Raw genomic sequence first — 27,343 nt, forward strand, 5'->3', positions numbered from 1 at the left:
TTTTCTAAGTGCTTAGCTTACTGGTCCAGTAAGCCGTGAATAGGGATGTGTTCTTTAAGCATATCTCTTCTTGTGGTCCTAGAAGTAAAGGAGTCCAAGATGCCAGAACTGCAGAAGAAAAAGATCCCCAGATTACTGCCCAAAGCTCATCAGAGTATTACATGAGTGAGAAATCAACACTGATATTTGGGAGCTGTCTCTACTTTAGTTAGTGTTATTTGGCCTGACAGAGAATTTAGTTCTGTGAGGTGTGATGCTCCTGTAGAAATCTTAAAATTAGGGCATTGGCTTAAGAGTCTGGAGGTATTTGGCAAGGAATCTGATATTGGAAGCCATAAATGTGGTGATACATTTTATTCAATGGCAAAATGTTTGCAGTAATGGTTGTCCATGGTATCCTGAGAGGCAGACTAAATGTTGGTCACTTGTTGACTTGAGCAGGGTATGTCAATAGACATATGTTCAGGAAAAACTTTCTAGTTGGCAGGTCGGAAATTTAAAAAAATGAAAAGGAAAAAATACAGCCCAGATATTCAAAACCTTGTTGAATTAGGAAACGCAACACTTGTAAGCCCTAAAGAGTAAGAGATGAGATTAGAAGTGTTTTTTAAAAAAATTAATTAATTAATTAATTAATTTTTGGCTCTGTTGGGTCTTCGTTTCTGTGCGAGGGCTTTCTCTAGTTGCGGCAAGCAGGGGCCACTCTTCATCGCGGACTATTACTAAACGCATGGGCAACATTTCAAAGTAGTAAATTGAACAGTTAAGGTGTATATATTGGGCAGCGAAGGTAATATGGCCGGTGGAGGTTTCCGGAGAGTTGAAGAAGAAGACAGAGAATAAACAGTGAAAAATTTTTTTCTATTACTGTCTGCAAAGCCATAAAGCATGTTTGGAAAGAGCAGAAGAAAGCAAGTATATCAGATGAGCCCTAAGTCCATATTTCATCTAGATTTCAGACCTTAGTGCTCTGATCTTCTCTCCCCTCCCAACCCCACTCTCAATCACTTATATGTGATGCTGTGGGTTTTCAATGGTATCTTATATCTATTTTTGGTTTCACACAATTGAAATCTGATATTTACTTATGGAATACAACAGCTTTATTTCCTGATAAAGGAATTTTAAGCCCACGAGGGCAGTCTAGGGAAGTGTTCTCCTCAGGTGAGGTAGGATATCCTGATTCCATTAAACATGTGTTCCCACATTCTACAGTAACATTAAGTGAGAGTTACAACTTTATTCCTAAGCGAGACACGGCTCTTCACCAGCCATGGCCCATCACGAGAAGCTTCAGCGCCCAAGGGGACAGCATAGAAAAGAGTAGTGTTCAGACCCAGGATAGAAGAGAGGAACTGTAGAAGAACTGTTGACAGCTAAATCTCTGAAAAGGCAGAAAGGAAATCTTTGGAGAACATGCTAGGACACTGTTTCCCGAACTTCAGTTATTCGCTAAAACCTCATTATATTTGTCATAATTCCACACCACATGTATTACATAACATTAATAATTTTTAATTTAACTTCACTTTATAATAACTTTGAACATTTTTAATTTAGTTGGCCATAGTTAACCATGTACATGATATGGCAGATGAAATATTTAAATTATATATTACAGCATATATGTACATATATACATATAGAAATATGTTACAGAACGAGAGGGACAGAGGGAGAGAGAGAGAGAGAGAGAGAGAGAGAGAGAGAGAGAGAGAGAGAGAGAGAGAGAGATATTACAAAGTTTGGCAAACTCAAAATCTGCAGAGCTGAAACGCTGCTGGAAGTCGATCTGACAGGGGAATTATCTTTTACCTGGGTGAAGGTCAGCTTTGTTCTATTCAGGCCATCAGTGGATTGGATGAGGACTTCCCACCTTATAGAGGGCAACCACCTTTACTCAGGTCACTGATTTAAAACATACTCTCATCCAAAAGAATCTGTACAGGAGCACCCAGAATAATGTTTGACCAGATAACCATGGACCCTGTGCCACTGAAGCTGACCCATAAATTAACCATCAAAACTTCCTTCCAGCACAGTAAGAAATTGTATGAAGAAACTAGAGCAGGAAATAGGTTTATTTGACATACGTTCTACTGTGACTAAAATGGAAAATGTAAAAACTAAGTTAAAATTATAATAAAATTGTTATTAATGATTGAAAAATTGTATATGAATGGCAATGAACTTCAGTGACTGCATTTTTAATAAAGTGAGTTCAACTTCCTCTTAAATTTATCCCTAGATTTGCTGTGAAACAACATGTGTTGAAATAATTCATAAATATTAAATACATATAAAATTAGTTATTTGACTGGCATTGCATATTGGGATTCCCAATAATTTCAAAGGGACAGGAAGCCAGAAAATTTGAACAATCCTCTGGGCTTTCTTAAAGGTGAAGCAATCCAAAGAGGTTTGTTGGGAGAAATTAGGCAGGAGCAGGTGGTATATCACATTGGGGCGGTATGAGCAAAATGCTTGATTTCTGTTGAAAATCTAGAGTCTGAGCTGCCAGCTCCTCTTAGTTATGGTAGCTCATGCTATGCTCTTAGTGAATTCCTTTTGGCCTGAAGTAAAACAGTTTTATAAAGGTCACAGGAATCTGACTGCTGGATGTTCGTTATTTGAGGGAGCAAAGCAGTGAAAGGAGGACCCTAGAGGTCACCACTTTACTGAACGTGTCTAAGTGTCATGATGGGAAGTCATCTGAGATGATCTGCTAACTTCCCTCAGTCCATTTTAGAAGAAGAGAAGAGACTTTGCTTGGCAAGCCATGAATAAATGGGAAATGCATTGTAAGAAAAACTTGAGGTAAAGAGAAAGGTGTCACTACGTAGCCAGACCCTTTTGAAACCAGTATGGGCATCAAAATGGTCACCAGATCAAGTGCAACTAGGAAAGCAGTTTCAGAAGTCAAGGAAGGTGAAAGATAGAAAAGGGTCGTCTTCCCCAATCAAGAAAGGAGAATTTTGATTACAAGTTAGAGAACCTCCCAAATCCCCCCACTGCCATAAACCACGGAAACAGAGAGCTAAGGCAGGGACTCTGTGAGTCATGGGAACGTAATCCATTGAGGAGATCCTGGAGCAGGATATTTCTTGTTTTCAGAGTCCTTGCCAAGCCAGTTATAGATGGATTTGCATTTTGTTTGGGAAATGATTGGACCAGGCCAGTTTTGGCAGGTCCCCTTCCTCCTAGGTGGGACAGCAAGCCCCAATGCATAGGTCCTCTGCTGCATCACAGCCATCCTCCTGCTACTGTAGTCCCAATTGAATTTGGAGAACGTGGTGAGTAGGAGTCTTTAGTTCAAATTTGTTCTTCAGCTTCTGAATGTAGCATTTATCCTGGAGACAGCAAATTTGATGGGTCCAAAGTTACCATCATGGGTTTAATGCTACTTATTGGATGGGAACTTGCAATTTGGGCACAAAGCTATATTGTATTTATTAGATTTCTGATACCTTGTTTGAATTCTTGTATTGAAGAAGAAATTAATAGGAAATTTTGGCATGAAAGATAAAGAATAAAGTATTTCCCCTTTCCTATGCCTTTGTGGTGTCCCTCTGCTGTGATGTTAGAGGCATTTATCTTAGAAGGTGTGAGGTCCTTACATTCTGCCCGATTGTCCTTTGCTCTGTATATGTCATTCTGTTGGTACCTCATGAGAGAAGATGATGATAGCAATTGCTTGTGAGCTTGCCCAGGATTTTAGAACTTGTGTTGGCCTTTTTTGAAGATGTTGTTTTCATAAAAAAAAAATAAATAAATAAAAGTAAAAACACCTGCTTGTGTCTTTCAAATAAAGATATTTTCTTTGGAAAAGTTGTGTGAGAAAAGAAAAGTTTTTCTCTGGGGTGATGTATCGATTTGCTAAAGAGCGAGAGAGAAGTCAGAAATTCATTAAAAGGTATTAAAGATATTAAAGCCCATGCTTAGAGATTGCCGAGAGAGTGTCTGTTGTTATTACACAAGCTTTTCCGCTCCTCTCTGTAAGAATTCCTTCTTGTGAACACGGTCATATACTTTCTTTCAGATATTAAGACTCCAGAAAGATGTCTTCTGAACAGCAGCAGTGCAAGCAGCCTTGCCAGCCACCTCCAGTGTGCCCACCTAAGTGCCCTGATCCTTGCTCACCTCCCAAGTGTCCAGAACCTTGCCCACGTTTAAAGTGCCCTGAGCCATGCCCACCTCAGCAGTGCCAGCAGAAATGCCCTCCTGTGCCACCTCCCCAACAATGCCAGCAGAAGTGCCCACCCAAGAACAAGTAACAGCTTCAGCGTTTATATGGATCAGGAAAGGATAAGGACAATTGGCTCACCGAGTTCCACAGCTCCACCTTCATCTTCTCTTTAAAGCCTATCATGGATACAGAAGAAGCTTCTCCACCCTTCAGCCTGCAGTATGCGTGCGGTGATTCCTGTCCGTCAGAGGTTTCCTATCTGAGGCTGCGTTATACCGCTTCCCTCTGAGAAGTACCCGAGAAAGCATCACAGAGCCTCAGAAGGAAGAGCAGCAGCTCTCCTCCTGGGCGCCCTCTGAGGAATCTGTTGATGTCTTCTGTGTCTGTCTGTCACCTGGACAGGGGTTCCTACCAGTTGAGCATTTGTTCCTTATCCTCCACGTCTTGAATAAAATACAATTCTTTTGTTTGATGGTAAAAATATTTTCTTCCTTTTACAACCTGCTTTTTGCTATACCATATGATAATTTTGGTTGATTTCTATCCTTCTTTGACCCCATGTTTCAGGTTCTCACAATAAGTTTTATCTGAATTTTGAGTCCTATCGATGATTATTTCTGTATAATTTCAAATCCAGGTTATTTTTTTTTTTTTTTTACTTATTGCTTGATTGATTTGAGGAACAAATTATTTAACTCCTCAGGATTTGAATCCCTTATTAAAATGTAGGGAAAATCACATTTAGAGTGCCCACTTTCTTATGCTTAGAAATTAAATGAATCTGTGTAATTCAGTTAGCACAATGATGGACACATAATTAGCATTTTGTGAGGTGGCCCATCATCACTGTCTGCTTCATCATCACCATCACCACCATCACCACCATCACCACCACCGCCATGTTTGCTCCAGCAGGAAAGTGGCTCAGACATACCTAGTACAGAAAACAGGGAGATTCTTAAACTCTATTACCCTTTCATATTCTGTGTTCATTTTCTTTTCCAATTTAACTGTATTTTTAAAAAACATCTTTATTGGAATATAATTGTTCTACTATGGTGTGCTAACTTCTGCTGTATAACAAAGTGAATCAGCCATACATATACATATATCCCTATATCTGCTCCCTTTTGCATCTCCCTTCCTATCCCATACCTCTATGTGGTCACAAAGCACCGAGCAGATCTCCTTGTGCTATGTGGATGCTTCCCACTAGCTATTGATTTTACATTTGGTAGAGTATATATGTCCATGACACTCTCTCACTTCGTCCCAGCTTACCCTTCTCCCTTCCCTTGTCCTCAAGTCCATTCACTATGCCTGTGTCTTTAATCCTGTCCTTCCCCTAGGTTCTTCACAATTTTTTTTTTACATTCCATATATATATTATCATACGATATTTGTTTTTCTCTTTCTGACTTCCTTCACTCTGTATGACAGACCTCAGGTCCATCCACCTAATTACAAAAAACTCAATATCTTTTCCTTTTATGACTGAGTAATATTCCATTGTATATATGCACCACATTTTCTTTATCCATTCATCTGTTGATAGACACTTAGGTTGCTTCCATGTCCTGGCTATTGTAAATAGAGCTGCGATGAAGATTGTGGTACATGACTATTTTTGAATTATGGTTTTGTCAGGGTATATGCCGAGTAGTGGGATTGCTGGCCCATATGGTAGCTCTATTTTTAGTATTTAAGGAACCTGCACACTGTTCTCCATAGTGGCTGTATCAATTTACATTCCCACCAAGAGTGCAACAGAGCACCCTTTTCTCCACACCCTCTTCAGCATTTGTTATTTGTAGATTTTTGATGATGGCCATACTGACCAGTGTGAAGTGATACCTCATTATAGTTTTGATTTGCATTTCTCTAATGATTAGTGATGTTGAGCAGGCTTTTATGTGTTTGATTTCAATCTGTATATCTTTTTTTTGAGAAATGTCTATTTAAGTCTTCGGCCCATTTTTGGATTGGTTTGTTTGTTTTCTTGATAATGAGCTGCATGTGCTGCTTGTAAATTTTGTAGACTAATCTGCTGTCAGCTGCTTAGTTTACAAATATTTCCTCCCATTCTGAGGGTTGTCTTTTTGTCTTGTTTATGGGTTGTTTGTTGTGCAAAAGCTTTTAAGTTTCATTTGGTCCCATTTGTTTATTTTTGTTTTTATTTCCGTTTCCCCAGGAGGTGGGTCAGAAAGGATCTTGCTGTGATTCTTTACATAGAGTGTACTGCCAGTGTTTTCCTCTAAGAGTCTGATAGTGTCTGGCCTTACATGGAGGTCTTTAATCCATTTTGAGTTTATTTTTGTTTATGGTGTTAGGGAGTGTTGTAATTTCACTCTTTTACATGTAGCTGTCCAGTTTTCCCAGCACCACTTATTGAAGAGGCTGTCTTTTCTCCCTTGTATATCCTTGCCTCCTTTATCAAAAATAAGGTGACCATATGTATGTGGGTTTATCTCTGGGCTTTCTGTCCTGTTCCATTGATCTATATTTCTCTTTTTGTTCCAGTACCATACTGTCTTGATTACTGTAGCTTTGTAGTATAGTCTGAAGTCCAGGAGCCTGATTCCTTCAGTTCCATTTTTCTTTCTCAAGTTTGCTTTTGCTATTTGGGGTCTTTTTTGTTTCCATAGAAATTGTGAAATTTTTTGTTCTAGTTCTGTGAAAAGTGGCATTGGTAGTTAGATCAGTGTTGCATTGGATCTGTAGATTGCTTTGGGTAGTATAGTGATTTTCACAACGTTGAATTTTTAAAAATATGAAAGTACTAATCACTAAATGCATTGACATGAAAATGTACAAAATTGGACAGTTAGGAGTACATGTTGGGGAGCAAAGGGTAATATGGCAGGTTGAGGGGACTGGAGGGTTGAAGGAGAAGACAGAAAATGAGCATGAAAATACATTTTTAAAATTACTGTCTTTTAAAGACCTAAAACACATCTGGAAAGAGTAGAAGAAAGAAAAGAGATCAGCCCTAAGTTTGTAATTCACCTAGATTTCAGACCTTTAGTGCTCTGATCCTCTCTCCCCTCCCCAAACCTACTCTCAGTCACTTATACGTGATGGTTTGAGTCTTAAATGGTATCTTCCATTTCTTTCTGGTTTCACACAATTTAAATCTGATATTGATTGTTGGAATAAAAAGTATTTATTTTCCTGATAAAGGAATTTTAAGCATATGACAGCAGTCTAGGGGAGTGTTGGGGTCAGGTGATATGGGACATCCTGATTCTATTAAAAATGTGTTACCACGTTCTACAGTAACATAAAGCCAGTGTTGAAAACTTTTCCTAAATGAGACAGGGCCGCTCACCAGCCATGACCCATAAAGAAAAGTTTCAGTGCCCAAGGGGACAGAGGATAGTTCAGGTCCTGGACTGAAAAGGCAGAAATGAAATCTTTTGCCAGGGTTGGAGAACATACTAGGGCATTGTTTCTTGAACTTCAGTTATTCCCTAAAGGCTCATTATATTTGTTATAATTACACATCACAAGTATCATGTAATATTGATAATTTTTACTTTAAATTCACTTTAAACTAACTTTTTGAATTTCTAATTTAATTGGCCATAGGGAATCAAGTGCATGAAATGGCAGAAGAAATATTCAATTTACATATATGTATGTATATATGCATATATATATGAATAGAGAGAGAGAGACACACACACACAGCAAGAGAGAGAGAGAGAGAAGAGACAGAGAAAGAGACAAATATAGAGAGAGAGATTAGGAAGGCTGGAAAGTCCAAAATATGCAGGGCCAAGCCTAGCTGGAAGGCCATCAGGCAGGGGAATTGTCTCTTACCTGGATGGGGGAGGGGTCAGGCTTTTGTTCTATTCAACAGACTATATGAGGCCTACCCACTTACAGAGGGCAAACTCCTTTACTCAGGGCACTGATTTAAATATTACTCTCATCCAAAAGCATCCTTAGAGAAAAAGCCCGAAAAAAGATTGACCAAATATTTGAGCAGCCTGTTCCAGTCAAGCTGACCCATAAAAAATATCAAAAATCCCTTCCAGCACACGGACAAACTGTATAAAGAAAGTAGAGCAGGAAATAGGTTAATTTCACGTATATTCCACTGTGATCAATATGGAAGAATCTACAGATAGGTTAAAATTATAGTAAAATTATTATTAACGATTAAGAAGTAGTGTATGAATGGCAATTAACATCAACGACCGAATTATTAATAAAGTGATTTCAACTATCTCTTGAATTTACCCCTAGATTTGATGTGAATCAATGTGCTTAAATAATTCATAAATAATAAATAGATTTAAAACTCGTTATTTGAATGGCATTGCCTATTAGATAGGGTTTTCCAAAGATTTCAAAGAGGCAGGAAGCCAGAAAATTTAAACACTCGTCTGAGCTTTCTTCAAAAGTTGAAGAATCCAAAGAGGTCCTTTGGGGGAAATTAGGTAAGAGCAGGTGGGATGTCACGTTTGGGAGGTATGAGTAAAAGGCTTGGTTTCTATTGTAAGTCTAGGTTCTGATCTGCCAGCTGATTGGAATTATGGTAGGTGATGCTACGCTCCTAGTGAATTCCTTGTGGCCGGAAGTGAAAGAGATTTATAAAGTTCATAGGAATCTGACTGTTGGATGCTCTTAATCTGAAGGAACAAAGCAGTGAAAGGAGGGAGGGCCCTAGAGGTCACCACTTTACTAAACGTATCTAAGTATCATGATGGGAAGTCGTCTGAGATCATCTGCAAACATCTCTCAGTCCATTTTAGAAGAGGAGAAGAGATTTCACTTAGCAAGCCGTGGATCAAGGCGAAATGTATTGTAAGAAGGACTTGAGGTAAAGGGAAAGGTGTCACCAGGTAGCCAGGCCATTTTCAAACCAGTATGTACAACAACATGGCCACCAGATCAAGTGCAACTAGGCAGGCAGTTTTAGAAGTCAAAGAAGGTGAAAGATAGAAAAGGGTCATCTTCCCCAATCAAGAAAGGGAACACTTGCCTACAAGTTAGAGAACCCCTGAACTTCTCCCACTGCCATAAACCACTGAAACGGAGAGCTAAGGCAGGGACTCTGTGAGTCATGAGAACATAATCTAGTGAGGAGATCCTGGCGCGGGACATTTCCTGTTTTCAGAGTCCCTGCCAAGCCAGTTATGGATAGATTTGCATTTGGGTTGGGAAATGACTGCACGAGGCTAGTTTGGACAGCTCCGCTTCCCCTTGGGTGGGGCAGCAAGCCCCAATAAAAAGGTCCTCTGCTACACGACAGCTATCCACCTGCTACTCGAGTTCCGATTGACTTTGGAGAACCTGGTGAGTCTGATTCTTCAGTTCAAATTAGTTCTCGGGCCCCCGAATGTTGAGTTTATGCTGGAGACAGCAAATTTGATGGGTCCAAAGTTATGATCATGGGTATAATGCTACTTAGTGGATGGGAACTTGGAATATGGGCACAATGTTATATTGTATTTACTAGATTTCTGATACCTAGTTTGAATTCCTCTATTGAAAAAGAAATTAATAGGAAATTTTGACATGAAGGGATACAGAGCAAAGGGTTTACCTTTTTCTAGGACCTCCGCTGTGATTTCAGGGACATTTATCTTAGAAGGTGTGAGGCTCTTACATTCATCCTGATTGCCCTTTGCTCTGTACAAAGTCATCCTGTCGGGTCCTCATGAGAGAAAATGGTGATAGGAATTGCTTGTGAACTTGCCCAGAATTTTAGAACTTTTGATAGCCTTTTAAAAATATGTTGTTTTCCTAAAAAAAAAAAAGAAAGAGAAATAAAACTGAAACCATTGCTTGTTTCTTCAAAACAAAGATATTTTCCTTGGAAAAGTTGTATGAGAAAAGAAAGTTTCCTCTGGGCTGATGAATAGATTTGCTAAAGAACGAGAGAGGTGTCAGAAATTCATTAAAAGGTATTAAAGAGATTAAAACACATGCTTAGAGATTGGAGAGATACTGTCCGTTTGTGTTACACAAGCTTTTGCTCTTCTCTATGTAGGGATTCTTTATTGTGAACACGGTCATATACTTTCTTTCAGATATTAAGACTGCAGAAAGATGTCTTCTCAAGAGCAGCAGTGCAAGCAGAAGTGCAAGACACCTCCAGTGTGCGTAACTAAGTGCCCTGATCCTTGCTCACCTAAGAAGGATTCAGACCCTTGCCCACCTCATCCGTGCCAGCAGAAATGCCCTCCTGGGACACCTATCCAGCAATGCCAGCAGAAGTGCCCACCCAAGGAAAAGTAACAGCTTCAGCTTTTATCTGCATCTGGAAAGGATAAGGGCAATCGGCTCACCTAGTTCCACAGCTCCACCTTCATCTTGTCTTCAAAGCCTATCATGGATACAGAAGAAGCTTTCCACCCTTCAGCCTGCAGTATGCGTGTGGTGATTCCTGACGGTCAGAGGTTTCCTATCTGAGTCTGCTATGCCGCTTCCCTCTGGAGGTACCTGAGAAAGCACCACAGAGCCTCAGGAGGAAAAGCAGCAGCTCTCCTCCTGGGGGCCCTCTGAGGATTCTCTCGCTGTCTTCTGTGTCTGTCTGTCACCTGGGCAGCGGTTTCTACCAGATGAGCAATTGTTACTTATCCTCCATTTCCTGAATAAAATACATTTCTTCTTGTGATGGTAAAAGTATTTTCATTCTTTTAAAATCTGCTTTTAGCAATATTATTTCATAATTTTGGTTGATTTCTATCCTTCTTCGATCTCAATTTTCAGGCTCTCACAGTCAGTGTTATCTGAATTTAGAGTTATATCGATGATTGTTTGTATATAATTTCAAATCCAGGTTATTTTCTTAATTATTGCTTGATTGATTTGAGGAACAAACTGTTTAACTCCTCAGAAGTTCAATCCCTCTACTAAAATGTGGGGAAAACCACATTTACAGTGCCTACTTGCTTAGGCATAAAATTTACATGAATGTGTGTAATTCAGTTGCCACAATGCCGGGCACATAATTGGCATTTGAGAGGTGGCCGATCATCATTGCCTCTGTCATCATCACCGTCACCACCATCACCACCACCACCATGTTTACTCCGGTAGGAAAGAGGCTCAGACATACCTAGTACAGCACAGAAAGAGATTCTTAAACTATATTACACTTTCATATTCTGTGTTCCTTTTCTTTTCCAACTGAACTGTATTTATAATCTGATATGACACATTAAATGCTTTGGGAAATATTGGGATATTGTGCATAAAATTATAGTAGTTCTGAAAACATGGGTAGTACAAATAATGGGAAGTTTAAAGTGTCCTTACCAGGCAATGCGCTGCCTGCTCTCCATTTGCACAACATGCTCTTCTTACTGTGAAACTCAACAACCTCAGGGTCTTATTACATTTTTTCGCCTCTGAAGTTACTTTCTTGATTGATTTGACCCCACCTTTGAGGTCCACTGGGGATTCCAATGTTTATCTAGATTTACAAAATGACTGTTGCTATGCAGCTTGTTTTCTAAGTGCTTAGCTTAGTGGTCCAGTAAGCCGTGAATAGGGATGTGTTCTTTAAGCATATCTCTTCTTGTGGTCCTAGAAGTAAAGGAGTCCAAGATGCCAGAACTGCAGAAGAAAAAGATCCCCAGATTACTGCCCAAAGCTCATCAGAGTATTACATGAGTGAGAAATCAACACTGATATTTGGGAGCTGTCTCTACTTTAGTTAGTGTTATTTGGCCTGACAGAGAATTTAGTTCTGTGAGGTGTGATGCTCCTGTAGAAATCTTAAAATTAGGGCATTGGCTTAAGAGTCTGGAGGTATTTGGCAAGGAATCTGATATTGGAAGCCATAAATGTGGTGATACATTTTATTCAATGGCAAAATGTTTGCAGTAATGGTTGTCCATGGTATCCTGAGAGGCAGACTAAATGTTGGTCACTTGTTGACTTGAGCAGGGTATGTCAATAGACATATGTTCAGGAAAAACTTTCTAGTTGGCAGGTCGGAAATTTAAAAAAATGAAAAGGAAAAAATACAGCCCAGATATTCAAAACCTTGTTGAATTAGGAAACGCAACACTTGTAAGCCCTAAAGAGTAAGAGATGAGATTAGAAGTGTTTTTTAAAAAAATTAATTAATTAATTAATTAATTTTTGGCTCTGTTGGGTCTTCGTTTCTGTGCGAGGGCTTTCTCTAGTTGCGGCAAGCAGGGGCCACTCTTCATCGCGGACTATTACTAAACGCATGGGCAACATTTCAAAGTAGTAAATTGAACAGTTAAGGTGTATATATTGGGCAGCGAAGGTAATATGGCCGGTGGAGGTTTCCGGAGAGTTGAAGAAGAAGACAGAGAATAAACAGTGAAAAATTTTTTTCTATTACTGTCTGCAAAGCCATAAAGCATGTTTGGAAAGAGCAGAAGAAAGCAAGTATATCAGATGAGCCCTAAGTCCATATTTCATCTAGATTTCAGACCTTAGTGCTCTGATCTTCTCTCCCCTCCCAACCCCACTCTCAATCACTTATATGTGATGCTGTGGGTTTTCAATGGTATCTTATATCTATTTTTGGTTTCACACAATTGAAATCTGATATTTACTTATGGAATACAACAGCTTTATTTCCTGATAAAGGAATTTTAAGCCCACGAGGGCAGTCTAGGGAAGTGTTCTCCTCAGGTGAGGTAGGATATCCTGATTCCATTAAACATGTGTTCCCACATTCTACAGTAACATTAAGTGAGAGTTACAACTTTATTCCTAAGCGAGACATGGCTCTTCACCAGCCATGGCCCATCACGAGAAGCTTCAGCGCCCAAGGGGACAGCATAGAAAAGAGTAGTGTTCAGACCCAGGATAGAAGAGAGGAACTGTAGAAGAACTGTTGACAGCTAAATCTCTGAAAAGGCAGAAAGGAAATCTTTGGAGAACATGCTAGGACACTGTTTCCCGAACTTCAGTTATTCGCTAAAACCTCATTATATTTGTCATAATTCCACACCACATGTATTACATAACATTAATAATTTTTAATTTAACTTCACTTTATAATAACTTTGAACATTTTTAATTTAGTTGGCCATAGTTAACCATGTACATGATACGGCAGATGAAATATTTAAATTATATATTACAGCATATATGTACATATATACATATAGAAATATGTTACAGAACGAGAGGGACAGAGGGAGAGAGAGAGAGAGAGAGAGGGACAGAGGGAGAGAGAGAGAGAGAGAGAGAGAGAGAGAGAGATATTACAAAGTTTGGCAAACTCAAAATCTGCAGAGCTGAAACGCTGCTGGAAGTCGATCTGACAGGGGAATTATCTTTTACCTGGGTGAAGGTCAGCTTTGTTCTATTCAGGCCATCAGTGGATTGGATGAGGACTTCCCACCTTATAGAGGGCAGCCACCTTTACTCAGGTCACTGATTTAAAACATACTCTCATCCAAAAGAATCTGTACAGGAGCACCCAGAATAATGTTTGACCAGATAACCATGGACCCTGTGCCACTGAAGCTGACCCATAAATTAACCATCAAAACTTCCTTCCAGCACAGTAAGAAATTGTATGAAGAAACTAGAGCAGGAAATAGGTTTATTTGACATACGTTCTACTGTGACTAAAATGGAAAATGTAAAAACTAAGTTAAAATTATAATAAAATTGTTATTAATGATTGAAAAATTGTATATGAATGGCAATGAACTTCAGTGACTGCATTTTTAATAAAGTGAGTTCAACTTCCTCTTAAATTTATCCCTAGATTTGCTGTGAAACAACATGTGTTGAAATAATTCATAAATATTAAATACATATAAAATTAGTTATTTGACTGGCATTGCATATTGGGATTCCCAATAATTTCAAAGGGACAGGAAGCCAGAAAATTTGAACAATCCTCTGGGCTTTCTTAAAGGTGAAGCAATCCAAAGAGGTTTGTTGGGAGAAATTAGGCAGGAGCAGGTGGTATATCACATTGGGGCGGTATGAGCAAAATGCTTGATTTCTGTTGAAAATCTAGAGTCTGAGCTGCCAGCTCCTCTTAGTTATGGTAGCTCATGCTATGCTCTTAGTGAATTCCTTTTGGCCTGAAGTAAAACAGTTTTATAAAGGTCATAGGAATCTGACTGCTGGATGTTCGTTATTTGAGGGAGCAAAGCAGTGAAAGGAGGACCCTAGAGGTCACCACTTTACTGAACGTGTCTAAGTGTCATGATGGGAAGTCATCTGAGATGATCTGCTAACTTCCCTCAGTCCATTTTAGAAGAAGAGAAGAGACTTTGCTTGGCAAGCCATGAATAAATGGGAAATGCATTGTAAGAAAAACTTGAGGTAAAGAGAAAGGTGTCACTACGTAGCCAGACCCTTTTGAAACCAGTATGGGCATCAAAATGGTCACCAGATCAAGTGCAACTAGGAAAGCAGTTTCAGAAGTCAAGGAAGGTGAAAGATAGAAAAGGGTCGTCTTCCCCAATCAAGAAAGGGGAATTTTGATTACAAGTTAGAGAACCTCCCAAATCCCCCCACTGCCATAAACCACGGAAACGGAGAGCTAAGGCAGGGACTCTGTGAGTCATGGGAACGTAATCCATTGAGGAGATCCTGGAGCAGGACATTTCTTGTTTTCAGAGTCCTTGCCAAGCCAGTTATAGATGGATTTGCATTTTGTTTGGGAAATGATTGGACCAGGCCAGTTTTGGCAGCTCCCCTTCCTCCTAGGTGGGACAGCAAGCCCCAATGAATAGGTCCTCTGCTGCATCACAGCCATCCTCCTGCTACTGTAGTCCTAACTGAATTTGGAGAACGTGGTGAGTAGGATTCTTTAGTTTAAATTTGTTCTTCAGCTTCTGAATGTAGCATTTATCCTGGAGACAGCAAATTTGATGGGTCCAAAGTTACCATCATGGGTTTAATGCTACTTATTGGATGGGAACTTGCAATTTGGGCACAAAGCTATATTGTATTTATTAGATTTCTGATACCTTGTTTGAATTCTTGTATTGAAGAAGAAATTAATAGGAAATTTTGGCATGAAAGATAAAGAATAAAGTATTTCCCCTTTCCTATGCCTTTGTGGTGTCCCTCTGCTGTGATGTTAGAGGCATTTATCTTAGAAGGTGTGAGGTCCTTACATTCTTCCCGATTGTCCTTTGCTCTGTATATGTCATTCTGTTGGTACCTCATGAGAGAAGATGATGAAAGCAATTGCTTGTGAGCTTGCCCAGGATTTTAGAACTTGTGTTGGCCTTTTTTGAAGATGTTGTTTTCATAAAAAAAAAAAAAAAAGAAATAAAAGTAAAAACACCTGCTTGTTTCTTTCAAATAAAGATATTTTCTTTGGAAAAGTTGTGTGAGAAAAGAAAAGTTTTTCTCTGGGGTGATGTATCGATTTGCTAAAGAGCGAGAGAGAAGTCAGAAATTCATTAAAAGGTATTAAAGATATTAGAGCCCATGCTTAGAGATTGCCGAGAGAGTGTCTGTTGTTATTACACAAGCTTTTCCGCTCCTCTCTGTAAGAATTCCTTCTTGTGAACACGGTCATATACTTTCTTTCAGATATTAAGACTCCAGAAAAATGTCTTCTGAACAGCAGCAGTGCAAGCAGCCTTGCCAGCCACCTCCAGTGTGCCCACCTAAGTGCCCTGATCCTTGCTCACCTCCCAAGTGTCCAGAACCTTGCCCACGTATAAAGTGCCCTGAGCCATGCCCACCTCAGCAGTGCCAGCAGAAATGCCCTCCTGTACCACCTCCCCAACAATGCCAGCAGAAGTGCCCACCCAAGAACAAGTAACAGCTTCAGCGTTTATATGGATCAGGAAAGGATAAGGACAATTGGCTCACCGAGTTCCACAGCTCTACCTTCATCTTCTCTTCAAAGCCTATCATGGATACAGAAGAAGCTTCTCCACCCTTTAGCCTGCAGTATGCGTGCGGTGATTCCTGTCCGTCAGAGGTTTCCTACCTGAGGCTGCGTTTTACCGCTTCCCTCTGAGACGTACCCGAGAAAGCATCAGAGAGCCTCAGAAGGAAGAGCTGCAGCTCTCCTCCTGGTCACCCTCTGAGGAATCTGTTGATGTCTTCTGTGTCTGTCTGTCACCTGGACAGGGGTTCCTACCAGCTGAGCATTTGTTCCTTATCCTCCACGTCTTGAATAAAATACAATTCTTTTGTTTGATGGTAAAAATATTTTCTTCCTTTTACAACCTGCTTTTTGCTATACCATATCATAATTTTGGTTGATTTCTATCCTTCTTTGACCCCACGTTTCAGGCTCTCACAAAAAGTTTCATCTGAATTTTGAGTCCTATCGATGATTATTTCTGTATAATTTCAAATCCAGGTTATTATTATTTTTTTTTTACTTATTGCTTGATTGATTTGAGGAACAAATTATTTAACTCCTCAGGATTTGAATCCCTTATTAAAATGTAGGGAAAATCACATTTAGAGTGCCCACTTTCTTATGCTTAGAAATTAAATGAATCTGTGTAATTCAGTTAGCACAATGATGGACACATAATTAGCATTTTGTGAGGTGGCCCATCATCACTGTCTGCTTCATCATCACCATCACCACCATCACCACCATCACCACCACCGCCATGTTTGCTCCAGCAGGAAAGTGGCTCAGACATACCTAGTACAGAAAACAGGGAGATTCTTAAACTCTATTACCCTTTCATATTCTGTGTTCATTTTCTTTTCCAATTTAACTGTATTTTTAAAAAACGTCTTTATTGGAATATAATTGTTCTACTATGGTGTGCTAACTTCTGCTGTATAACAAAGTGAATCAGCCATACATATACATATATCCCTATATCTGCTCCCTTTTGCATCTCCCTTCCTATCCCATACCTCTATGTGGTCACAAAGCACCGAGCTGATCTCCTTGTGCTATGTGGATGCTTACCACTAGCTATTGATTTTACATTTGGTAGAGTATATATGTCCATGACACTCTCTCACTTCGTCCCAGCTTACCCTTCTCCCTTCCTGTGTCCTCAGGTCCATTCACTATGCCTGTGTCTTTAATCCTGTCCTTCCCCTAGGTTCTTCACAATTTTTTTTTACATTCCATATGTATATTATCATACGATATTTGTTTTTCTCTTTCTGACTTCCTTCACTCTGTATGACAGACCACAGGTCCATCCACCTAATTACAAAAAACTCAATATCTTTTCCTTTTATGACTGAATAATATTCCATTGTATATATGCACCACGTTTTCTTTATCCATTCATCTGTCGATAGACACTTAGGTTGCTTCCATGTCCTGGCTATTGTAAATAGAGCTGCAATGAAGATTGTGGTACATGACTATTTTTGAATTATGGTTTTGTCAGGGTATATGCCGAGTAGTGGGATTGCTGGGTCATATGGTAGCTCTATTTTTAGTATTTAAGGAACCTGTACACTGTTCTCCATAGTGGCTGTATCAATTTACATTCCCACCAAGAGTGCAACAGAGTTCCCTTTTCTCCACACCCTCTTCAGCATTTATTATTTGTAGATTTTTGATGATGGCCATACTGACCAGTGTGAAGTGATACCTCATTGTAGTTTTGATTTGTATTTCTCTAATGATTAGTGATGTTGAGCAGCCTTATATGTGTTTGATTTCAATCTGTATATCTTTTTTTTTGAGAAATTTCTATTTAAGTCTTCTGCCCATTTTTGGATTGGTTTGTTTGTTTTTTTGATAATGAGCTGCATGTGCTCCTTGTAAATTTTGGAGATTAATCCTATGTCAGTTGCTTCATTTACAAATATTTCTCCCATTCTGAGGGTTGTCTTTTCGTCTTGTTTATGGTTTGTTTTTTGTGCAAAAGCTTTTAAGTTTCATTTGGTCCCATTTGTTTATTTTTGTTTTTATTTTCGTTTCCCCAGGAGGTGGGTCAAAAAGGATCTTGCTGTGATTTTTTTCATAGAGTGTACTGTCATTGTTTTCCTCTAAGAGTTTGATAATGTCTGGCCTTACATGGAGGTCTTTAATCCATTTTGAGTTTATTTTTGTTTATGGTGTTAGGGAGTGTTGTAAGTTCACTCTTTTACATGTAGCTGTCCAGTTTTCCCAGCACCACTTATTGAAGAGGCTGTCTTTTCTCCATTGTATATTCTTGCTTCCTTTATCAAAAATAAGGTGACCATATGTATGTGGGTTTATCTCTGGGCTTTCTGTCCTGTTCCATTGTTGTATATTTCTCTTTTTGTTCCAGTACCATACTGTCTTGATTACTGTAGCTTTGTAGTATAGTCTGAAGTCCAGGAGCCTGATTCCTTCAGCTCTGTTTTTCTTTCTGAAGTTTGCTTTTGCTATTTGGGGTCTTTTTTGTTTCCACAGAAATTGTGAAATTTTTTCTTCTAGTTCTGTGAAAAGTGACATTGGTACTTAGATCAGTGTTGCATTGAATCCGTAGATTGCTTTGGGTAATATAGTGATTTTCACAATGTTGATTCTTCCAATCCAATAACATGGTATATCTCTCCATCTGTTTGTATCATCATTAATTTCTTTAAACAGTGTCTTATAGTTTTCTGTATACAAGTCTTTTTTCTCCATATGTAGGTTTATTCCTAGGTATTCTATTCTTTTTTTTGCAGTTGTAAATGGGAGTGTTTCCTTAATTTTTCTTTCAGATTTTTCATCATTAGTGTATAAGAATACAAGAGACTTCTGTGAAATAATTTATGTCTTGCTACTTTACCAAATACCCTGAGTAGCTCTAGTAGTTTTCTGGTAGCGTCTTTAGGATTCTCTAGGTATAGTGTCTTGTCATCTGCAAACAGTGACAGCTTTACTTCTTTTTTTCCCATTTGGATTCCTTTTATTTCTTTTTCTTCTCCAATTGCTGTGGCTAAAACTTCCGAAACTACGTTGAACAATAGTGGTGAGAGTGGACAACCTTGTCTTGTTCCTTATCTTAAAGCAAATGGTTTCAGTTTTTCAACATTGAGAACGATGTTGGCTGTGAGTTTGTCATATATGCCCTTTATTATGTTGAGGTAAGTTACCCCTATATCTATTTTCTAGACGGTTTTTGGCATAATGGGTGGTGAATTTTGTCAAAACTTTTTCTGCATCTATTGAGATGATCATATGGTTTTTCTCCTTTAACTTTTTTATCACACTGATTGATTTGCATATAATGAATAATCCTTGCATTCTTGGGATAAACCCCAGTTGATCGTGGTGTATGATCCTTTCAATGTGCTGTTGGATTCTCTTTGCTAGTATTTTGTTGAGGATATTTGCATGTATGTTCATCAGTGAAATTGACCTGTAGTTTTCTTTCTTTGTGACATCTTTGTTTGGTTTTGACATCAGGATGATGGTGGTCCCATAGAATGAGTTTGGGAGTGTTCCTTCCTCTACTATATTTGGACGAGTTTGAGAAGGATAGGTGTTAACTGTTCTCTAAATATTTAATAGAATTTGCCTGTTAAGCCATCTGGTTCTGGGCTTTTGATTGTTGAAGTTTTTTTATCACAGTTTCAATTTCAGTGCTTGTGATTGGTCTGTTTATATTCTCTATTTCTTCCTGGTTCAGTCTCGGAAAGTTATGCTTTTCTAAGAATTTGTTCATTTCTTCTAGGTTGTCCTTTTTATTAGCATAGAGTTGCTTGTACTAATCTTTCATGATCCTTTGTATATCTTCAGTGTCAGTTGTTACTTCTCCTTTTTCATTTCTAATTCTAATTATTTGAGTCTTCTCCCTTTTTTTTCCAGATGAGTCTGGCTAATGGTTTATCAATTTTGTTTATCTTCTCAAAGAATCAGCTTTTAGTTTTATTGATCTTTGCTATTGTTTCCTTCATCTCTCTTTCATTTATTTATGATCTGATTTCTATGATTTCTTTCCTTCTGTTAACTTTGGTGTGTTTTTTCTTGTTGTTGTTCTTCTTTCTCTGCTTGGTTTATGTGTAAGGTTAGATTGTTTATTTGAGATATTTCTTGTTTTCTGCGGTAGGATTTTATTGCTATAAATTCCTTCTTAGAACTGCTTTTGCTGCGTCCCAAAGGTTTTGGGTCATCGTGTTTTCATTGCCATTTGTTTCTAGGTATTTTTTGATTCCCTCTTTGATTTTTTCAGTAATCTCTTGGGTTTTTAGTAGTGTATTGTTTAACCTCCATGTGTTTGTATTTTTTACAGATTTTTTCCTGTAATAGATATCTAGTCTCATGACATTGTGGTCAGAAAAGATACTTGATAGGCTTTCAGTTTTCTTAAATTTACCAAGGCTTGATTTGTGACCCAAGTTATGATCTACCCTGGAGAATGTTGCATGAGCACTTGAGAAGAACGTGTATTTTGTTGTTTTTGGATGGAATCTCCTATCAATATCAATTTAGTTCATCATTTTCAATGTATCATTTAGAGGTTGTGTTTCTTTATTTATTTTCATTTTGGATATTCTGTCCATTGGTGAAAGTGGTGTATTAAAGCCCCCTACTATGATTGTGTTACTGTTGATTTCCCCTTTTATGGCTGTTAGCATTGGCCTCATGTATTGAGATGCTACTATGTCAGGTGCTTAAATATTTACAATTGTTATATCTTGTTCTTGAATTGATCCCTTGATCATTATGTAGTGTCCTTCTTTGTCTCTTGTAATAGTTTTTATTTTAATGTCTATTTTTTCTGATATGAGAATTGTTACCCCAGCTTTCTTTTGATTTCCATTTACAGGGAATATCTTTTTCTATCCTGTCACTTTTGGTCTGTATGTGCCCCTAGGTCTGAAGTGGGTCTCTTGTAGACAACATATATATGTGTCTTGTTCTGGTATCCATTCAGCCAGCCTATGTCTTTTTGCTGGAGCTTTGAATCCATTTACATTTAAGGTAGTTATGTATATTTCTATTAAATTTCTTAATTGTTTTGGGTTTGTTATTGTGTGTCTTTCCCTTCTCTTGTGTTTCCTACCTGGAGAAGTTTCTTTAGCATTTGTTGTAAAGCTGGTTTGGTGCTGCTGAATTCTTTTAGCTTTTGCTTGTCTGTAAAGTTTTAATTTCTCCATCAAATCGGAATGAGATCCTTGCTGGGTAGAGTAATCTTGGCTGTAGGTTTTTCCCTTTCATTACTTTAAGTATTTCCTGCCACTCCTTTTGGCTTGCAGAGTTTCTGCTGAAAGAAAGCTGTTAACCTTATGGGGATTCCCTTGTATATTATTTGTTGTTTTTCCCTTGCTTATTTTCATATATTTTTCTTTGTTTTTAATTTTTGATAGTTTGATAAATATGTGCTTGGCATGTTTCTCCTTGGATTTATCCTGTATGGGACTCTCTGCACTTCCTGGACTTGATTGATTATTTCCTTTCCCATATTAGGGAAGTTTTCAACTCTAACCTCTTCAGATATTTTCTCAGTCCCTTTGTTTTTCTCTTCTTTTTCTCCTCCCCCTATAATTCAAATATTGATGCGTTTAATTTTGTCCCAGACGTCTCTGAGATTGTCCTCAATTCTTTTTATTCTTTTTTCTTTATTCTGCTCTGTGGTGGTCATTTCCACTATTTTATCTTCCAGGTCACTTATCCGTTCTACTGTCTCAGTTATTCTGCTTTTGATTCCTTCTAGAGAATTTTAAATTTCATTTATTTTGTTGTTCATCATTGTTTGTTTGCTCTTTAGTCCTTCTAGGTCCTTGTTAAACTTTTCTTGTATTTTCTCCATTCTATCTACAAGGTTTTGGATCATCTTTACTATCGTTACTCTGAAGTCTTTTTCAGGTAGACTGCCTATTTCCTCTTCATTTGTTTGGTCTGGTGGGTTTTTACCTTCCTCCTTCATCTGCTGTGTTTCTCTCTGTTTTCTCATTTTTCTTTACTTACTGTGTTTGGGTTCTCCTTTTCACAGGCTGCAGTTTCGTGGTTCCCATTGTTTTTGGTGTCTGCCCTCAGTGACTAAGGTTGGTTCAGTGTGTTGTGTAAGCTTCCTGTTGGAGGGGACTGGTGCCTTTGTTTTGGTGGATGAGGCTGGATCTTGTGTTTCTAGTCACAAGTCTGCATCCAGTGGTGTTTTTTGTGGTATCTGTCATCTTAGTATGATTTTAGGCAGCCTCTCTGCTAAGAGGTTGTGTTGTGTTCCTGTGTTGCTAGTTGTTTGGCATAGAATGTCCAGCATGGAGCTTGCTGGTCTTTGAGTCAAGCTGGGTCTTATCGTTGAGGTGGAGTTCTCTGAGAGAGCTTTCCCTGTTTGATATTACATGGAGCTGGGAGTATCTGGTGGACTAATGTCTGGAACTCTGCTCTTCCACCTCTGAGACACAGGCCTGACACCTGGTTAGAGCGCCAACACCCTGTCAGCTGCACAACTCAGAAGAAAAGGGAGAAAAAAAGGGAAGGAAATAAAATAAAATAAAATAAAATAAAAATTTATTAAAAATAGAAAAAACTAAAAAGTTGTAATAAAAAAAATAGAAAGAAAGAAGAGCACAACCAAACCAAAGCACAAATTCACCCGTGATAACAAGCACTAAAAATTATACTAAAAAAACCAAAAAACAAAACAAACCCAATAAAAGAACAGAGAGAACCTTAGGACAAATGGTAAAAGCAAACCTACACAGACAAAATCACAAAAAGAAGCATACAAATCCACAGTCACAAAAAGAGAAAAAGGAAAAAAAAATGTATCTATACATGAAAAAAAGAAGAAAAAGGAAGAGAGCAACCTAATTAATAAATAAACCTACCAAGGATAATAAAGTGTAAATACTAAACTGGGATAAACATAAAACCAGAAATAGATTAGATTCAGGAAGGAAACCCCAAGTCTATAGTTGCTCCCAAAGTCCAGTGCCTCAATTTTTGGATGATTCGTTGTCTATTCCAGTATTCCAGAGATGCAGTGTACATCAAGTTGATGGTTGATATTTAGTCCTCCCTTCCTGAGGCTGCTCAGAGAAATTTCACTTTCTCATCTTTGTTCGCACGGCTCCTGGGGTTTCACTTGGGATTTTCCCTGCCTATGCATGTAAGTCGCCTGAAGGTGTCTGTTTTTCACTCAGACAGGACGGGGTTAAATTTGCAGCTGATTAGGGCGCTCTGGCTCACTCAGGCTGGGGTCAGGGAGGGGTACAGAATGCGGAGCCAGGCTGTGGCAGCAGAGGCCGGCGTGATGTCGCAACAGCCTAAGGCACACCGTGTGTTCTCCCGGCGAATTCATCCCTGGATCACGGGACCCTGGAAGTGGCGGGCTGCACAGGCTCTTGGGAGGGGAGATGTGGATAGTGACCTGTGTTTGCACACAGGCTTCTTGGTGGCTGTAGCAGCAACCTTAGCGTTTCATGCCCATCTCTGGGGTCTGCGATGCGAGCCACGGCTCGTGCTTTTCTCTGGAGCTTGTTTAGGTGGTGCTCTGAATCCCCTCTCCTTGTGCACCCTGAAACAATGTTCTCTTGACTCTTGGGCAGGTCCAGACTTTTTCCCGGACTCCCTCCTGGCTAGCTGTGGTGCACTAGCCACCTTCAGGCTGTGTTCACACAGCCAACCCCAGTCCTCTCCCTGGGATCTGACCACCGAAGCCGAAGGCTCCACTCCCAGCCACTCAGGCTGGTGAGTGCCGGTCAGCACTGATCCTCTGTGCAGGATTCTCTCAGCTTTGCCCTCCGCACCTCTGTTGCTGTGCTTTCCTCCGTGGCTCCGAAGCTTCCCCTGCCCGCCCTGCAAGCCCCCATCTCCACCAGTGAAGGGGCTTCCTACTGTGTGGAAACTTTTTTCCTCCTTTACAGCTCCCTCCCAGGGGTGCAGGTCCTGTCTCTAGTCTTTTGCCTCTTTTTTTTTTTCTCTTTCCTTTTGTCTTACCCAGGTACATGGGGGAGTTTCTTGCCTTTTCAGAAGTCTGAAGTCTTCTGCCAGCATTCAGTAGGTGTTCCGTAGGAGTTGTTCCAGATGTACATGTATTTCTGATGTATTTGTGGGGAGGAAGGTGATCTCCACGTCTTACTCCTCTGCCTTCTTGAAGGTCAGTGTCTGTTTTATACATATTAGTGTATATATGTCAATTCCCATCTGAAATTGGGTTTCTATTTACAATTAGAAGAAGGGTTGCCAGCACCTGCTTGGAGGTGTGTCTAGGGTACCTGTAGGCAAAGCCTGGGTTTCCATCACGCTCCTGAACTATGTATTATCAAGTGCTTAACTGAGCCCAGAGTAGCTCACTCTGCAAAGCACAGCAGACATCATTTTAGACTGGGAAGTTTTCAAGGCGGACACTATTCTTTCAACTGTCTAGCCATGATAATAGCAGAGCAATGGTTCCTTGGGTTATCTGATTGTAAGCAGTTACTCCTTGCAATATTCTTCCTTAGAAAAATTGGCAGCAAGATATTATCTTGAGGTTTTTAAAATGTAGACTACTTTGGCCAACAAAATAGACTCCAGATTACTGATAAGCATCTTCATATATGGAACAATCTAATTTAAGCCAAATGAATCTAAGAGAGTGCATGTCAAAGATTAAAAAAATTTTTTTGTAAGGTTAGTAATGAGCCAGATACCATCTACAAGGGCATCTCTTTGTGTGTGTTTACAGAAACATGCCATTACTGTGTGGGTGAATATCTATATACGGAGACATACATCCAGTTCATTTTAGAGGAAGTTCAAATGTTTTAGATATAACTAAGAAAGGGTTGGGAGGGTTTTTCCTAAACACAATCTTATACTCACCACCCAAGAATATTATTCTGTACATTCTGATTCTTGAAGAAGTGTCGAAGTGCAGATTTTCTTAGTCAAAATAACCAGAAATCTTTGTATGCGGCCAATACTCTTGTCATACCTGCTTCCTAACAGAGACTTAAAGGCTGTATATGAGCTGCTGACAGTTTTAAAGTGCTTGTACCAGATTTTTCCATAATGTGATAGGAAGTGAAACAGTTATCAAGGACAGACTGAAGCTTGCTTGCTAACTATAAGTGAAATATGCGATGGATAGACCCACAGTGAAAATTTATTAAAAAGAAAGTGAACTAGGCACTATCACATACTATTGGTGGGAGTGTCATTTGAGTAAAACATTTTGGAAATTAATGTCATAAAATTTTTTTTTGACAAATTGCTTTTATTTATTTTTTATTTTTTTATTTTTTAACACCTTCATTGGAGTATAATTGCTTTACAATGGTGTGTTAGTTACTGCTTTATAACAAAGTGAATCAGTTATACCTATACATATGTCCCCATATCTCTTCCATCTTGCATCTCCCTCCTTCCCACCCTCCGTATCCCACCCCTGTAGGTGGTCACAAAGCACCGAGCTGATCTCCCTGTGCTATGCGGCTGCTTCCCACTAGCTATCTATTTTACGTTTAGTAGTGTATATATGTCCATGCCACTCTCTCACTTTGTCACATCTTACCCTTTCCCCTCCCCATAACCTCAGGCCTATTGTCTAGTAGGTCTGTGTCTTTATTCCCGTCTTGCCCCTAGGTACTTCATGACTTTTTTTTCCCCTTAGAGTCCATATATATGTGTTAGCATACAGTATTTGTTTTTGTCTTTCTGACTTACTTCAGACAGACTCTAGACAGAGTCTGACAGACTCTAGATCCATGCACCTCACTACAAAAAACTAAATTTCATTTCTTTTTATGGCTAAGTAATATTCCTTTGTATATATGTGCCACATCTTCTTTATCCATTCATCTGTTGGTGGACACTTAGGTTGCTTCCATGTCCTGGCTATTGGAAATAGAGCAGCAATGGACATTTTGGTACATGGCCCTTTTTGAATTATGGTTTTCTCAGGGTATATTCCCAGTTGTGGGATTGTTGGGTCGTACGGTAGTTCTATTTTTGGCTTCTTAAGGACTCTCCATACTGTTCACCATAGTGGCTGTATCAATTTACATTCCCACCAAGAGTGCAAGAGGGTTCCCTTTTCTCCACACCCTCTCCAGCATTTATTGTTTATAGATTTTTTGATGATGGCCATTCTGTGAGATGATATCTAATTGTAGTTTTGATTTGCATTTCTCTAATGAATAATGATGTTGAGCATTCTTTCATGTGTTTGTTGGCAGTCTGTGTATCTTCTTTGGAGAAATGGCTATTTAGGTCTTCTGCCCATTTTTGGATTGGGTTGTTTGTTCTTTTTGATATTGAGGTGCATGAGCTGCTTGTAAATTTTGGAGATTAATCCTTTGTCAGTTGCTTCATTTGCAAATATTTCCCCCATTCTGAGGGTTGTCTTTTGGTCTTATTTATGGTTTCCTTTGCTGTGCAAAAGCTTTTAAGTTTCATTAGATCCCACTTGTTCATTTTTGTTTTTATTTCCATTTCTCTAGGAGGTGGGTCAAAAAGGATCTTGCTGTGATTTATGTCATAGAGTGTTCTGCCTATGTTTTCCTCTAAGAGTTTGATAGTGTCTGCCCTTACATTTATGTCTTTAATCCATTTTGAGTTTATTTTTGTGTATGGTGTTAGGGAGTGTTCTAATTTCATACTTTTACATATAGCTATCCAGTTTTCCCAGCACCACTTATTGAAGAGGTTGTCTTTTCTCCACTGTATATTCTTGCCTCCTTTATCAAAGATAAGGTTACCATGTGTGCATGGGTCTATCTCTGGGCTTTCTATCCTGTTCCATTTATGTATATTTCTGTTTTTGTGCCAGTATCATACTGTCTTGATTACTGTAGCTTTGTAGTATATTCTGAAGTCAGGGAGCCTGACTCCTTCAGCTCCATTTTTCGTTCTCAATATTGCTTTGGCTATACAGGGTCTTTTGTGTTTCCATACAAATTGTGAAACTTTTTGTGCTAGTTCTTTGAAAAATGCTAGTGGTAGTTTGATAAGGATTGCATTGAATCTGTAGATTGCTTGGGGTAGTAGTGTCATTTTCACAATGTTGATTCTTCCAATCCAAGAACATGGCATATCTCTCCATGTATTTGTATCATCTTTAGTTTTTTTCATCAGTGTCTTATAATTTTCTGCATACAGGTCTTTTGTCTCCTTAGGTAGGTTTATTTCTACATATTTTATTCTTTTTGTTGCAATGGTAAACGGGAGTGTGTTCTTAATTTCACTTTTAGATTTTTCATCATTAGTGTATAGGAATACCAGAGATTTCTGTGAATTAATTTTGTATCCTCCTACTTTACCAAATTCATTGATTAGCTCTAGTAGTTTTCTGGTAGCATCTTTAAAATTCTATATGTATAGTATCATGTCATCTGCAAACAGTGACA

The 27,343-nt window shown here is 38.9% G+C and overlaps 3 protein-coding genes and 1 long non-coding RNA gene across 4 annotated transcripts in view; 3 read left to right on the top strand and 1 right to left on the bottom strand.

The window, feature by feature from the left end:
* LELP1 (late cornified envelope like proline rich 1) overlaps positions 1-27,343 on the bottom strand; it is a 207,743-nt gene that overhangs the window by 154,114 nt on the left and 26,286 nt on the right. The window lies entirely within an intron of this gene.
* On the top strand, positions 3,208-4,650 carry LOC309628805 (uncharacterized protein). Its single transcript, XM_082392216.1, has 2 exons — positions 3,208-3,293; positions 4,040-4,650. Exon 2 carries the CDS (start codon positions 4,059-4,061, stop codon positions 4,272-4,274), a length of 216 nt encoding a protein of 71 aa, XP_082248342.1. The 5' UTR covers positions 3,208-3,293; positions 4,040-4,058; the 3' UTR covers positions 4,275-4,650.
* On the top strand, positions 6,173-10,814 carry LOC309628830. The gene is made up of 2 exons (XR_014244732.1): positions 6,173-9,490; positions 10,228-10,814. It is a non-coding gene; the product is annotated as an uncharacterized lncRNA (long non-coding RNA).
* LOC309628807 (uncharacterized protein) lies at positions 14,253-26,138 on the top strand. The gene has a single exon (XM_082392233.1). It carries the CDS (start codon positions 15,717-15,719, stop codon positions 15,930-15,932), a length of 216 nt encoding a protein of 71 aa, XP_082248359.1. The 5' UTR covers positions 14,253-15,716; the 3' UTR covers positions 15,933-26,138.

Source organism: Balaenoptera borealis (genome assembly GCF_965194805.1).
Source record: "Balaenoptera borealis genome assembly, chromosome: 1".
NCBI lineage: Eukaryota > Metazoa > Chordata > Mammalia > Artiodactyla > Balaenopteridae > Balaenoptera > Balaenoptera borealis.